General features: G+C 54.2%; 2 protein-coding genes across 8 annotated transcripts; one reads left to right on the top strand and one right to left on the bottom strand.

Moving 5' to 3' along the window:
• The first annotated feature begins 12 nt into the window (after positions 1–12).
• ELOVL1 (ELOVL fatty acid elongase 1) lies at positions 13–4651 on the top strand. Of its 5 annotated transcripts, none has more exons than XM_055255520.2 (8): positions 14–144; positions 2443–2502; positions 2690–2880; positions 3048–3128; positions 3262–3318; positions 3409–3514; positions 3596–3732; positions 3919–4651. In XM_055255520.2, exons 2-8 carry the CDS (start codon positions 2457–2459, stop codon positions 4138–4140), a joined length of 840 nt encoding a protein of 279 aa, XP_055111495.1. In that variant the 5' UTR covers positions 14–144; positions 2443–2456; the 3' UTR covers positions 4141–4651. The 5 variants fall into 5 exon arrangements, with proteins under 5 accessions (XP_063483817.1, XP_055111495.1, XP_063483818.1 ...); XM_063627746.1 differs by lacking the exon at positions 14–144 and adding an exon at positions 151–578; XM_063627745.1 differs by lacking the exon at positions 14–144 and adding an exon at positions 587–1796.
• Positions 4652–4863: 212 nt separating this feature from the next.
• On the bottom strand, positions 4864–10441 carry CDC20 (cell division cycle 20). Of its 3 annotated transcripts, none has more exons than XM_055255515.2 (11): positions 9054–10441; positions 8648–8877; positions 8406–8554; positions 8223–8319; positions 7947–8075; positions 7655–7851; positions 7451–7545; positions 7083–7311; positions 6799–6924; positions 5733–5850; positions 4864–5101 (listed from the first exon to the last, which is right to left on the bottom strand). In XM_055255515.2, exons 2-11 carry the CDS (start codon positions 8826–8828, stop codon positions 4923–4925), a joined length of 1500 nt encoding a protein of 499 aa, XP_055111490.1. In that variant the 5' UTR covers positions 8829–8877; positions 9054–10441; the 3' UTR covers positions 4864–4922. The 3 variants fall into 3 exon arrangements, with proteins under 3 accessions (XP_055111490.1, XP_063483750.1, XP_063483751.1); XM_063627680.1 differs by having other exon boundaries at positions 9028–10441; XM_063627681.1 differs by having other exon boundaries at positions 9012–10441.
• Positions 10442–12655: the final 2214 nt, after the last annotated feature.

Below are 12655 nucleotides of genomic sequence, written 5' to 3' on the forward strand. Positions count from 1 at the left end.
CCGCGCGTCCCGCCCCTCCCCCTCTGGTGACAGAAAGTCGGCCCAGCAGATGAGGAAGTGGCAGGCAGGCAGGCTGGCCCCGGGGACTTCTCTCTGGCCCTGCTCCCTCCGAGCGCTCCGCCGTTGCCCGCCTGGCCCCTACGGGTGAGTCTGGACCTTCCACGGGCTCTCCACGTGCCGGCGCCCCCTGCCTGGCCAGCCCGGCCCAGCTCGGCCCAGCCCTGCCCTGCCTTGCCCTGCCCAGGCTGTGGGCGAGGCTGTTCCCCGGGCCAGTGGGTGGGAGGTCCCAGCTCCCTGGGGCCGGGCCTTGCCAGCACCCTCCCTCCCCCACACCCCCGTCTCTGGCCCCCATTTGCCTACACCCGGGCTTTCCTCCACCACCCCTGCATTTACCCGTCTCCCTCCTCCTCTCCCCTCCCTCCCCCCGCTACCCTAACTTTGCCAGGCTCCTTTTCCCTTCCATCCATCTTAAAGGAAGGAAGGGACGGGCTGAGGTCCCCGACGAGGGACACACCCAGATTTTCCTGCAGCTTGGGGAGAGGTCCTCCCAGGAGCCTTGGTCCCTCCTGGCCTGCTGGGTGTGTGGGTTGATCTTGGGGGCTGGTGGTTGAGAGATAACAGGCTGGCTGGCTCCCATGTGTCGGGGAGGAACCGGTGTTGGCGCCCTCTCCTCGGTCTGGGCCCTGCCGGCGATGGGCGGCCAGCAAGCCCGATGGTGGGGGAGCAAGTAAGGAGGGGATCCGAGCGTGGCCAGGCAGCGCGCACACGTGTGTGAGTGGCCCCGCGGGTGAGCCCGTGCGTGTACCTGGGCGGTGGCCGAGCTGCGTGAGGGCCGGGAGCCATGCGTGTCAGCCCACGGAGGTGTTGCGTGGTGTGTCAGGCAGGAGACGTGTGTGCCAGCCCTCGGCGTGGTGCCTTCGCCGTTGGGGGTGGAGAGCTGGGTGAGAGGTGGGTGTGGACCGCAGGCTTGGGGCCTGACCACCGTGGGCCTAAAGAAGCCGGGCCTCCTGGAGGTGAGGGGTGTGCGGGGCGGGGAGGTGTCAGAGATGCGCCTCTTCACTTGGCACCTGCACAGGTGCTTCTCTGGAAGCAGGGAGTCTGGGGCACCTGCTGCCCTGGGCCCTGCTCTGTTCCAAGAATGCCTTGTCCCTCAGGGACTGTCAGTACCATGCTCTCCTGGGTCTGGCCAGAGGCTTTTGTGTCCCTGGGAGCCTTCCCCCGACGTTCCTTCAGGCCCTGAGGGGGAGGGGGCCTAGCCCAACGGGGCCCCTCCCTGAGAGAGGGGAAGATTCCTGCGACCTGCCCCACTCCCCAACCCCTTCACATGCCACTGGCTTCCCTGCCCTTCCCAGGAAGGGAAGAGTGATTGTACCCATTCTGAAGTAGGACAAACTGAGCAGTTATGGCCGGCTTAGGAGAGGATGCTGGGTGTGGATTTTCAGCAGTGCTTTGGGAGAGGGTTGGGGCTGGGGCTGGGGTCGGAGGAGGTTTCTGGCTCAGAATCTAGGACCTTAGGTCGCCAGGCTGGTCCCACGTGGGTGGATGGGTGGTGAGTCTGGGGCTTTACTTGGCTTTCCCAATCCTGGTGGGTCCTGCTCCCCCAGGCACTGACCTGTGGCCCAGACCCACCCTCCACCCCCTGCACAGTACAGCGGGGGCGGGCAGAGGGCGGGGCTGCTGCCAGATCTAGTCAGACAGGTGGAGCCGCCGGGGCAGGAGTCTGAAAGAGCCAGGCTCCAGGAGAGGAAGGGCTCTGCCAGAGGAGAGAGGAGAGCGCTGGAGAGGAGAGGCTGGAGGTGAGAGCCCCAGGGAAGGCAGAGGAGAAACGTAGGGAGATAAGTGTCCCAGCACAGGCAAGGAGGAATCCCAGGATAAGGTTCTGGAGGGACAGAAGGGCCCAGGGAGGTGAGAGTCCTGGCAGGGACAGGAGGGACCCTGGGGAGAAGAGAGTTCCAGGAAGGGTCCAGAGGGATGGGAAGAGGAGAGGGCAGGAGAGGAGAGATTGAAGGGGAAAATCCCTAGAGAGAAGAAAGACCCAGAGCTGGGGAGGTGAGGGACTCGGGTGAGGAAGGGAGACGGAATTCAAGAGCTCCCTGTTGGTGAGAAGGTAAGACTCTCCAGTAAGAGACCTGGAATTGAGAGTTATCTTGTGGAGGAAGAGGGGAAGGGAGGCCAGGAAGTAAAACTGTGGAGAGGAGAGGAGAGTAAGGTGTGGAGAGGAAAGGTGGAACAGCTCTTCCCAGGCAGGCAGGATGTTTGGGGAGCAGATGCCTCAACTAAACTGCCTCCTCCCCCTAGTTCCCAGTAATTCCTTCCTTTCACTGTTCTGTCCTTTCTGCAATGAGGCATTGGGAGTTGTCTTGTCTGGTTCTGTGTCTTATCTCTGTGGGATGGGGGTGTGCAGTGGGCTCTGTCTGACATCCGCCCTCTGTACCTCCCCAGAGTCCTTAGCCAGGATGGAGGCTGTTGTGAACTTGTACCAAGAGATGATGAAGCACGGAGGTAAGATGCTATCCACCAGCCCTTTCCTCCCTTCTTTCCCGGGATCCCTGGATCTAGGGCTGTCTTCTAATGGAGGGTTCCTATGAACCCCTTGACCCTGTGACCTGACCTCATGTCTGTAGACCCTTCGAATGAAGACCCTTCGAATCCTGTGACTCTTCCTGATTCCTTTGACCCTTATTCATAGATCCCCGGATCCAGGGCTACCCTCTGATGGGGTCCCCCTTGCTAATGACCTCCATCCTCCTGACCTACGTGTACTTCGTTCTCTCACTTGGGCCTCGCATCATGGCTAATCGGAAGCCCTTCCAGCTCCGTGGCTTCATGATTGTCTACAACTTCTCACTGGTGGCACTCTCCCTCTACATTGTCTATGAGGTGGGCCCCTGGGATGCCGGGCTTTAATTTCTGTCAGCAGGATAAGGAGCAGGCCATAGAGCCAGAGCATGGCATTTCTCCTTTCCAGAGAGGTTCAGATCCATGTCCTCAGCTAGCAAAGGGGAGGGATGGCTGGGAAGGGAGGTCTAATCCACATCCCTTCCTAGTTCCTGATGTCGGGCTGGCTGAGCACCTATACCTGGCGCTGTGACCCTGTGGACTATTCCAACAGCCCTGAGGCACTTAGGGTAAGTAGGGGCTGGGGCTAGGTCATAAGCAACCTGGTAGATAGGACCAGTTTGGGGCCTGTGCTCAAGGCCCAGTTTAGGGAGGCTCTTAGAATAGTGTATGAGGTCCTAAGGCTATCCCAACTTCTTGCAGATGGTTCGGGTGGCCTGGCTCTTCCTCTTCTCCAAGTTCATTGAGCTGATGGACACAGTGAGTAGTTATATGAGATGTGAGAACTTGGGGGGAGAATGAGGTGGAGAAGCCCAGGTTCTGAATCCCCTTCCCTCACTCTTCTCTCAGGTGATCTTTATTCTCCGAAAGAAAGACGGGCAGGTGACCTTCCTACATGTCTTCCATCACTCTGTGCTTCCCTGGAGCTGGTGGTGGGGGGTAAAGATTGCCCCGGGTGAGTGGTGAAGGCCACTATGGGAAAGGGTGGGCACCAGAGGCTGGACTCTGCTGACCCTGTCTTATTGTCCACTTACAGGAGGAATGGGCTCTTTCCATGCCATGATAAACTCTTCTGTGCATGTCATAATGTACCTGTACTACGGATTGTCTGCCTTTGGCCCTGTGGCACAACCCTACCTTTGGTGGAAAAAGCACATGACAGCCATTCAGCTGGTGAGGGGCTTGGCCTGACTTACCTGTAACCATCCCCCCACATTCCTAGCCTGGATCCTGCCTTTATCCAGTCTGTCTCACCTTTGACCCCGTCTCTCCCTACTCAACGTTTGTCTCTTTCTCTACCCTCTCTTTCCCTCTAGTCCTCTCACTATTCCCTCTGACCCTGGTCTTTCTCTGTCCTAGATCCAGTTTGTCCTGGTCTCACTGCACATCTCCCAGTACTACTTTATGTCCAGCTGTAACTACCAGTACCCAGTCATTATTCACCTCATCTGGATGTATGGCACCATCTTCTTCGTGCTGTTCTCCAACTTCTGGTATCACTCTTATACCAAGGGCAAGCGGCTGCCCCGTGCACTTCAGCAAAATGGAGCTCCAGGTATTGCCAAGGTCAAGGCCAACTGAGAAGCATGGCCTAGATAGGCGCCCACCTAAGTGCCTCAGGACTGCACCTTGGGCAGCGTCCGTCAGTGCCCTCTCCACCTACACCTGTGACCAAGGCTTATGTGGTCAGGACTGAGCAGGGGACTGGCCCTCCCCTCCCCACAGCTGCTCTACAGGGACCATGGCTTTGGTTCCGCACCCACTTCCCCCGGGCAGCTCCAGGGATGTGGCCTCATTGCTGTTTGCCACTCCAGAGCTGGGGGCTAAAAGGGCTGTACAGTTATTTCCCCCTCCCTGCCTTAAACTTGGGAGAGGAGCACTCAGGGCTGGCCCCACAAGGGTCTCGTGGCCTTTTTCCTCACACAGAAGAGGTCAGCAATAATGTCACTGTGGACCCAGTCTCACTTCTCCACCCCACACACTGAAGCAGTAGCTTCTGGGCCAAAGGTCAGGGTGGGCGGGGGCCTGGGAATACAGCCTGTGGAGGCTGCTTACTCACTTGTGTCTTAATTAAAAGTGACAGGAAACCACAGAGGCTGTGTGTATACATATGTGAATGGAGGAGGTGGGGGAACACAACATGCTTAGCCCTGTCCACAAACAAAAGGGATGGATGGTCCAGGCTCCCACAGGACATATCTAGCTCTCTGATCCCAGTAGAGTAGAGCCCCTAGGAAGGCTGCTGGGACATGGGTCATGAAAGAAGAAAGGCATTAGCTGAAACAGATTAAAAAAAAGAAAACATGAAGGGAGACATGACTTTATTAGAAAAATAAAAAACAACTGAGGTGATGGGTTGGTCTTCAGCGGATGCCTTGGTGGATGAGGCTGCTTTTGGCTGCACTGGCCTTCTCCCGCTCCCGCCGCCTCGCAGGGTCCAACTCAAAACAGCGCCATAGCCTCAGGGTCTCATCTGCTGCTGCGGATGCCACTGTGGCCCCATCTGGGCTCATGGTCAGACTCAGGACCCGGGATGTGTGACCTGGAGCAAATGAGAACAGTACATACGAATGCTGATGCGGCCATAGCCCTCCCATAAAGGAGGCACTGGGCCACCGGCCTTTTTGTTTTTTGAGACTTGCTCTGTCACCCAGTCTGGAGTGCAGTGGTGCGATCTCGGCTCACTGCAAGCTCCGCCTCCCGGGTTCACGCCATTTTCCTGCCTCAGCCTCCCGAGTAGCTGGGACTACAGGCACTCGCCACCACGCCTGGCTAATTTTTTGTATTTTTTAGTAGAGACAGGGTTTCACCGTGTTAGCCAGGATTGTCTCTATCTCCTGACCTCATGATCTGCCCTCGGCCTCCCAAAGTGCTGGGATTACAAGCGTGAGCCACCACACCTGGCCTCCTCCCTTTTTCTCAATGGTGTTACTGAGATATAATTCACACGCCATAAAATGCATCCTTTTAAAGTGTACAGTTTAGTGGTTTTTAGTATATTCACAAAATTGTACAACTGATAAAACTAAGACATTTTCAACACTTCCCATTACCATCTCTCCTCAGCCCCTGGCAACCATTAATGTTTTTTTTCCTCTGGATTTGCCTATTCTGGACATTTCAGTCATATATTATGTGGCCTTTTATGTCCAGCTTTTCACCTAGCCACTTACCTTTGAGTTCAGCCACCTTGGCCATGGTTGGGTACTTCCAAATAACTAGCTGGTTCTGTGCAAAGCCATGGCCTGAGATGAGCTCCTTGTAGTGGGGAGACCAGAGGATGGAGCACACCTGTGGAGAGGAGCTGGTGTGGGCATGACACATAGCCAAGGCTACTTATATCAGAACTGAGCCCATTCTAGTGTTAGGCACCCTGCCACATGCTCCAGACTCAGAGTTGAATGATCACGGTCCATACAAAAGTTCCTTCAGAGGCAAATTAAAGACACTCCCTGACATAACCATTTTTTAATTTTACAGTGGTTTACTGGGACTTAAATCAGGGAGCATCTGCATTATCCATTGTATAGATGAGGAATCAATCAGAAGGAAGTTCAATAGGTTGCCAAAGGTCACATTCAAGTTTAGTAGATGGCAGAGCCAGAATTTTAACTTGGGCCATCTGGCTCTAGAGTCCATATCTACAGTGAAGGCTGAATGTGGGGGGAGTGGAAGGAGACAGCCTCAAGTATCTTTCTAATGGATTTGGATTATATGCCATAAGTGATGGGAAGCCATCACAGGTTTAAGGACAGTACAGTATAACAGACGACAGCATGGAGGATGCATTGCAGGAGATAACAAAGAATGCTTGACACCAATGAGGAAGCCATTGTAGTGGGCCTCCACTTGGAAGGATGAGGTTGAGGGGAGGGGACAGATGTCAATGATATTTTGAGGTAAAACTGATAGATCCTGGTGAGGAGGATGAAAAATTCTAGGAGGTTTTTCAGATTTCTGAGCAGGTTCTGCCATTCCAAAGCAATGTGAGACAGGAAGGAACACATTTCAGGAAGGAAAGGGGAAGTGACAAGGTTAATTTGGGACAGATCAAGGTGGTGGTGCCTATAGGACATAGGATTGGAGATAGCCACAGACTGTTGGAAATGAAGCTCAAGAGTGAGAGCTGAGTTAGAAGTTTGGGAATCACCAGAGCATAGAGTTGGTGAAGCCATTGGAGTGAATGTAGTTGCCCAGTAAGAATGCATGTGGGAGAGGCAGGAACAGGCAAAAGATTACCTGGGAATGGGCATCCACGGCACTCAGACAGGCCCCAGAGCACACGTTCCAGATGCGAATGTGTCGATCACTGGTGCCCCCTCCTGTTGCCAGTACATTGGACTGCCAGGGACACCATGCTACGGCCTAGATGGAATAAAGGTGGGGTCAGCAGGTACTAGAGCTAGACAAGGAGCTCTAGGGGTCACAAATTAACCCAGTCCAATCCTACCATCCCTTCTCCCCTTAACAGTCCCCAGGTTATAGGTGAGGGTCTGCAGAGGCTTCAGCCCAACCCTACTCACCTTGACAGCCCCTTGATGCTGGGTGAATGTCTGCAGAGGAGCCCAGCCACCCTCTCCAGGAGCACTAGGCCACACATTGACCAAGTTATCATTGCCACCACTGGCCAAATGTCGTCCATCTGGGGCCCAGCGCAGCCCACACACTTCCTGGCTGTGGCCACTCAGTGTGGCCACATGGTGTTCTGCTACCCGAACATCATGGTGGTGGATGTGGCCAGAACGTGAACCACTGGAGGAGGAAAGAAGGGAATCAGGTTCTGTGGCAGCACCAAATGCAAGCAAGCCAGAGCTGGTTCAGTTCAGGGGTGTACAGTCAAGGGTAGGGTGGGCAAATATCAGACTACCATAGACCAACAAAAACCACTGACCTGGACAGGATATAGCTGTTCCAGCTTAGGGAGCCCACTCGGGCAGAGTGACTGGTCATATTTCGAAGCCGTTTCTGCTGCTGCACATCCCATAGCTAGAGAGAGAAGCCCACTAGGATCAGAGATTGGGACTTGGCATTAATATCCTCCAGCTGTGCAAGCCCATTGGGACTGGTGAGAATGACAGCACAGGACACGTCTCACCTGCACCTCAGCACTGCTGGTGCCCACAGCCAAGTAGTTGCCCTCTTTGATCCAGGCCACAGAGGATACATATTCCCCAGGCTGCTCCATTTGCAAAAGCTGCAGGATGTCACCAGAGCTTGCGCTCCACAGGTAAACACTGTTGTCCAGTGCCACGGCCAGTACATTCCCAGAGCTCCAATCCACAAGGTTCAGGTCTGTCAGAGGCGGAGAGAAGAGCATGAGCTTCCTTGTTTGTGTGGTCCCAGGCCCTCTTTCTCCATCCATGAGGCGAGGATAAGGATGCACTTACAATAGTCATTTCGGATTTCAGGCGCATCCAGGATACGGTCTGGCAGGGAAGGAATGTAACGGCAGGTCTTCCGACTGGAGCCAGGAGTGGCCTTTTGGCTGTAGAGTACTTTCAGTCTGTTCTGGTAACCTGTGGCAACGGAGTGAGTCTAGACGCTGGGAAAATCAACACCTCCCTTGCCCTCAATCTTAGATAGGAAGAGCAGACAGATATCTGTGCTCAGCCCTGGAGATGAACTGACACCTCCCTCCAGGAACCAGGAACTTCGGGTCTTACCCTCTGGCGCATTTTGTGGTTTTCCACTGAGCCGAAGGATCTTGGCTTCCTCTACATCAAAACCGTTCAGGTTCAAAGCCCAGGCTTTCTGATGTTCCTGGCATAAAGGGTAGTGGAGAGGCAAGATGGTATTATCCAAAGAACAGTCAGGTCCCGTGCCTTAAGCCCCTCTGGGACACATACCTTCTTGGTGGGCGTCTGGCTGTTTTCAGGCTGGTTCTCCTTGCTCAGGAGGAAGCTGGCCACCTCCATCTGGGCAGCACTGCGAAGGGGGATATAGCGGTCACCGCCAGGTTTGCTAGGAGTGGTCTGAACCTTGGAACTGGATTTGCCTGGGGCGGAGAAAGAGAAGACAGTCTGACCAGGCTCCCCGGGAAGAAAGTATGAAGGCTGCTCTCACTCAGTCCCTTTGGCACCTCACTGACCAGGAGTTCGGCCCGGAGTCCTGCCGGCGCTGTGGGATCGGTTGGCAGCCCGCATGGGTGAGGGGGCCGGCCCTGCGGCTTCCTTGGCTTTGCGCTGCCAGCGCGCAGGGGGTGCATTGGGGATGGGTGCATCCAGCTGAAGCAGCGAGTGCAGGTCACTCTCGAACGCGAACTGTGCCATGGGAGCGCCCGCAGGGGGAGGGGTCCTTGCAGTTGGTGCCTACGGAGCCCTGGAGGAAAGGAGGCGACGGTGCTCAGGGGACAGCATGGGACCCCTTCGCTCCTGGCCGGCCACACAATCAGGGCCACCCTCGGCTGCAGCCCCTTCCGGCCTAGCACCCCCTTCCCCCGGCCACGGCCCCACCCCGGCTCGGCCCCACCTCGGCTCAGCTCCGCCGCCTCACACCGTGCCCTCCGGAGCAGTTCCGACCGGCTTTAACACGCCTGGCTTACGCCTCTTAAACTCTCCGCTCCGAGCGCCTATTGGCTCCTTCAAAACCCAACCGTCGCAACCGTTGCCCTCGCCCATTGGCCTCTCCGGCGCAGGGGGCGGGCCTTCCGGGGCAAGTCTCAGCTATCACGAGAGTCTAGCCGCGGAGCGCGATTTGAAGGGTGCGAGAGAGGCTGGGAGCCGGCACCGGAGGACTATCGCCGGAAAGCCGGCCGGGGCCGGGTGGGGCCGGGTGGGGCCGGGTGGGGCCTGCGCTGCCTCAGCGTCCTCGAGTCGTCTCGGTTCGCCCTTCTGCGTCCCCTCTACCGCCGCGAGCTCGGAATGTCTGGCCCCGGGTGCTTCAGGGTCCGAGAACCTGCAGAAGTTCACACTTAAATCCTACACGAGGGTCGTATTTATGATGCAGAACTCGGTGCAGAACCCGATGGCGTGCCCAAGGCGCTTGAGCCGTTCCTAGAAGGGGAAGGAGAGCCGCGGGCGGCAGCGTGGCAGGGGACGGAATTGGGAAGCTTGGGAGCAGGAGGAAGGCCAGAGCTACTTAGGGTACATTCCACTTTTGCTTGGCGCCGGGTGGGAACCCTGCTAGAAAGGAAGTAACGTGTGTTTGTCTCGTTTGATGTTGTTTTACAAACAGGGAAATGAGGTTGAAAAAGGTGAATGAATTCCTTAAGGTCAAGAAGAAGGATCGGTATTCAAACCTGCCTATCTGGAAGATAAGCTTAGACTACCCTACAGGAGGCACTGTGGCTTACCCCCTTGGGGCTTTAAAGATGTGAGGACCTTAGAGATCCATTAGTCTAACCTGTGCGTGGTGCACCCTCCCCACCCCGACAACAAATCCATATTTTACAGATGGAGAAACGGAGGCCCAGGGAAGGGATGCGCCCGAGGTCATACAAAGAAGTTTGTGGGAATCCAGGTCTGAGTCCCACTCAATCTAGTGCTCTAATAACGACTTGAGTGAATTGTATGAATGTGCTCAAAGGTGGAGCAGCAATCATAAAAATAATAATGGTACCATTTATGGACCATCTAACTACTGTGTTAAAACAGTTTACAGGCCAGGCGCGGTGGCTCACGCTTGTAATCCCAGCACTTTGGGAGGCCGAGGCAGGCAGATCACGAGGTCAGAAGATCGAGACCATCCTGGCTAACAGGGTGAAACCCCGTCTCTACTAAAAATACAAAAAATTAGCCGGGGGGCGGGGGGGCGGCGGGCGCCTGTAGTTCCAGCTACTCGAGAGGCTGAGGCAGGAGAATGGCGTGAACCCGGGAGGCGGAGCTTGCAGTGAGCCGAGATCGCGCCACTGCACTCCAGCCTGGGCAACAGAGCGAGACTCTGTCTCGGAAAAAAAAAAAAAAGTTTACATACATTATCGAGTTCAATCCTTAATCCCATAAGGCAGATAGATACTCTATCTTCCCTTTACAGAAAAAAGAAACTGGGTCAGAAAGATTAGAAACTTGCCCAAAGGCATGCAGCCAATAATAAGTAGGGGAGCCCAGGATTCAAACTATCTGACTAATCCCTGCAATCTTAACAATACGCTATACTGTCCCAGAAAGAGGCTGGAAAAATCATTTTCAATCATTAGCCTAAATTCCACTCCGATGCTGACAGATAATGTTATTATCTTTGACTTGAAGCCTTTGCATTCTCTATTTCCAATTACCTTGGAAAATAAGGAATTGGATATGCTTAGGTTAGAGGTGGGGAGTTCCCAGAAAACATAGAAAAGGTTACCTCATGTCAAGTTGGTCAGGGTCTTAAATGTTAACCTAAAGACTTTGGACTTCATCTGCTAGGCATTGTGGTACCTGTGGGGTTTCTGTGTAGGGAAGGATCAAATAAAACATCTGAGAGGGGGAATATGGCAATAATTTGCAACTTCTGGTGGTAGCTGTAGAGAAGGATAAAGGGTATAGCCTCAGGGAATTTGTACATTTAAAAATAAAGGATTTGGGCCAGGTGTGGTGGTTCACTCCTGTAATCCCATCACTTTGGGAGGCCGAGACGGGCAGATCACTTGAGGTCAGTAGTTCAAGACTAGTCAGGCCAATGTGGCGAAACCCTGTCTCTACTAAAAGTACAAAATTAGCAGGTGTGGTGGTGCATGCCTGTAATTCCAGCTACTCGGGAGGCTGAGGCAGGGGAATCGCTCGAACCTGGGAGGCGGAGGTTGTAGTGAGCGACATTGCGCCACTGCACTCTAGCCTGGGTGACAGAGGGAGACTTTGTCTCAAAATAATAATAATAATAAATGAATGAAGGAAGGCAATGGAAATTATCCAGACATGGATCTTGAAGTGGGAGATACTCTAATATATGTAGTCAAGTGGAATGATGACAGAAAGGGTCAGATTTGGCCATTGAAAATCAAATCACCGATGACTTTGGAGAGAACAGGATCAGGAAAGTGGGTGCTTGAGATCCATTTTGGAGGAGTTGCAGAAAGAATGAAATAGGGAGAACAGGAAGCTGGCAGGTATAGGCCACTTGTGTAAGCCCATCCCCTGATATCCTCTGTATTCGTTTGCTAGAGTTACTGTAACAAAGTACCACAAACTGGCTTAAATGTACCACAAACTGGCTTAAATGACAGAAATTGGTTGTCTCACAATTCTGGAGGTTGGAAGTTCCAGATCAAGGTGTCATGAGAGTTGTGTGAGAACTGTGAGGAAGAATCTGTTCCATGCCTCTCCCCTGGCTTCTGGTGGTGGTTTGCCAGCAATCTTTGTTATTCCTTGATTTATAGAAGAATCGCCCTGTTCTCTGCCTTCATCTTCACTTGGCTTTCTTTCTATGTGTATATGTGTCTAATTTTCTCTTTTTATAAGAATACCAATCATATTGAATTAGGGCGCTGACCTCATCTTAACTAATTATATCTGCAGTGACCCTATTTCCTAATAAGGTCATATTTGAAGTACTGGGAGTTAAGACTTCTGGCTGAGTGTGGTGGCTTACACTTGTAATCCCAGCACTTTGGAAGGCCAAGGCCAGAGGATTGCTTGAGCCTATGAGTTTGGGACCAGTCTGGGCAACACAGTATCACCTTGTCTCTAAAAAAATACAGAGCCCTTCCTTCCTTCCTTCCTTCCCTCCTTCCTTCCTTCCTTCTTTCCTTCCTTCCCTCCTTCCTTCCCTCCTTCCTTCCCTCCCTCCTTCCCTCCTTCCTTCCCTTTAGGGACGGCCTCCCTCTCTTACCCAGGCTGGAGTGCGGCAGTGTAATCTCGGCTCACTGCAGCCTCCCTGCCTCGGGCTCCCATGATTCTCCTGCCTCGGCCTGCGGAGTACCTGGGATTGCAGGCGCACACCACCACGCCTGGCTGGTTTTTGTGTTTTTGGTGGAGGCGGGGTTTCACCGTGTTGGCCAGGCTGGTCTCCAACTCCTGACCTCGAGTGATCTGCCCACCTCGGCCTCCCGAAGTGCTGGGATTACAGACGGAGCCTCGCTCACTCAGTGCTCAATGTTGCCCAGGCTGGAGTGCAGTGGCGTGGTCTCGGCTCGCTACAACCTCCACCTCCCAGCCGCCTGCCTTGGCCCCCCAAAGTG

Source organism: Symphalangus syndactylus, chromosome 12 (assembly GCF_028878055.3).
Source record: "Symphalangus syndactylus isolate Jambi chromosome 12, NHGRI_mSymSyn1-v2.1_pri, whole genome shotgun sequence".
NCBI classification, from domain to species: domain Eukaryota; kingdom Metazoa; phylum Chordata; class Mammalia; order Primates; family Hylobatidae; genus Symphalangus; species Symphalangus syndactylus.

Coding starts and splice junctions, on each gene's coding strand:
- ELOVL1 (XM_055255520.2), top strand. CDS start 2,457: ATGGAGGCTGTTGTGAACTTGTACCAAGAGATGATGAAGCACGGAG. Junction 3,515..3,595: donor GGGGGTAAAGATTGCCCCGG/GTGAGTGGTGAA, acceptor GTCCACTTACAG/GAGGAATGGGCTCTTTCCAT. Junction 3,733..3,918: donor ACATGACAGCCATTCAGCTG/GTGAGGGGCTTG, acceptor TCTCTGTCCTAG/ATCCAGTTTGTCCTGGTCTC.
- CDC20 (XM_055255515.2), bottom strand. CDS start 8,828: ATGGCACAGTTCGCGTTCGAGAGTGACCTGCACTCGCTGCTTCAGCTG. Junction 7,546..7,654: donor CCAGCAGTGCTGAGGTGCAG/GTGAGACGTGTC, acceptor TTCTCTCTCTAG/CTATGGGATGTGCAGCAGCA. Junction 5,851..6,798: donor CCGTGGATGCCCATTCCCAG/GTAATCTTTTGC, acceptor TCCTCTCCACAG/GTGTGCTCCATCCTCTGGTC.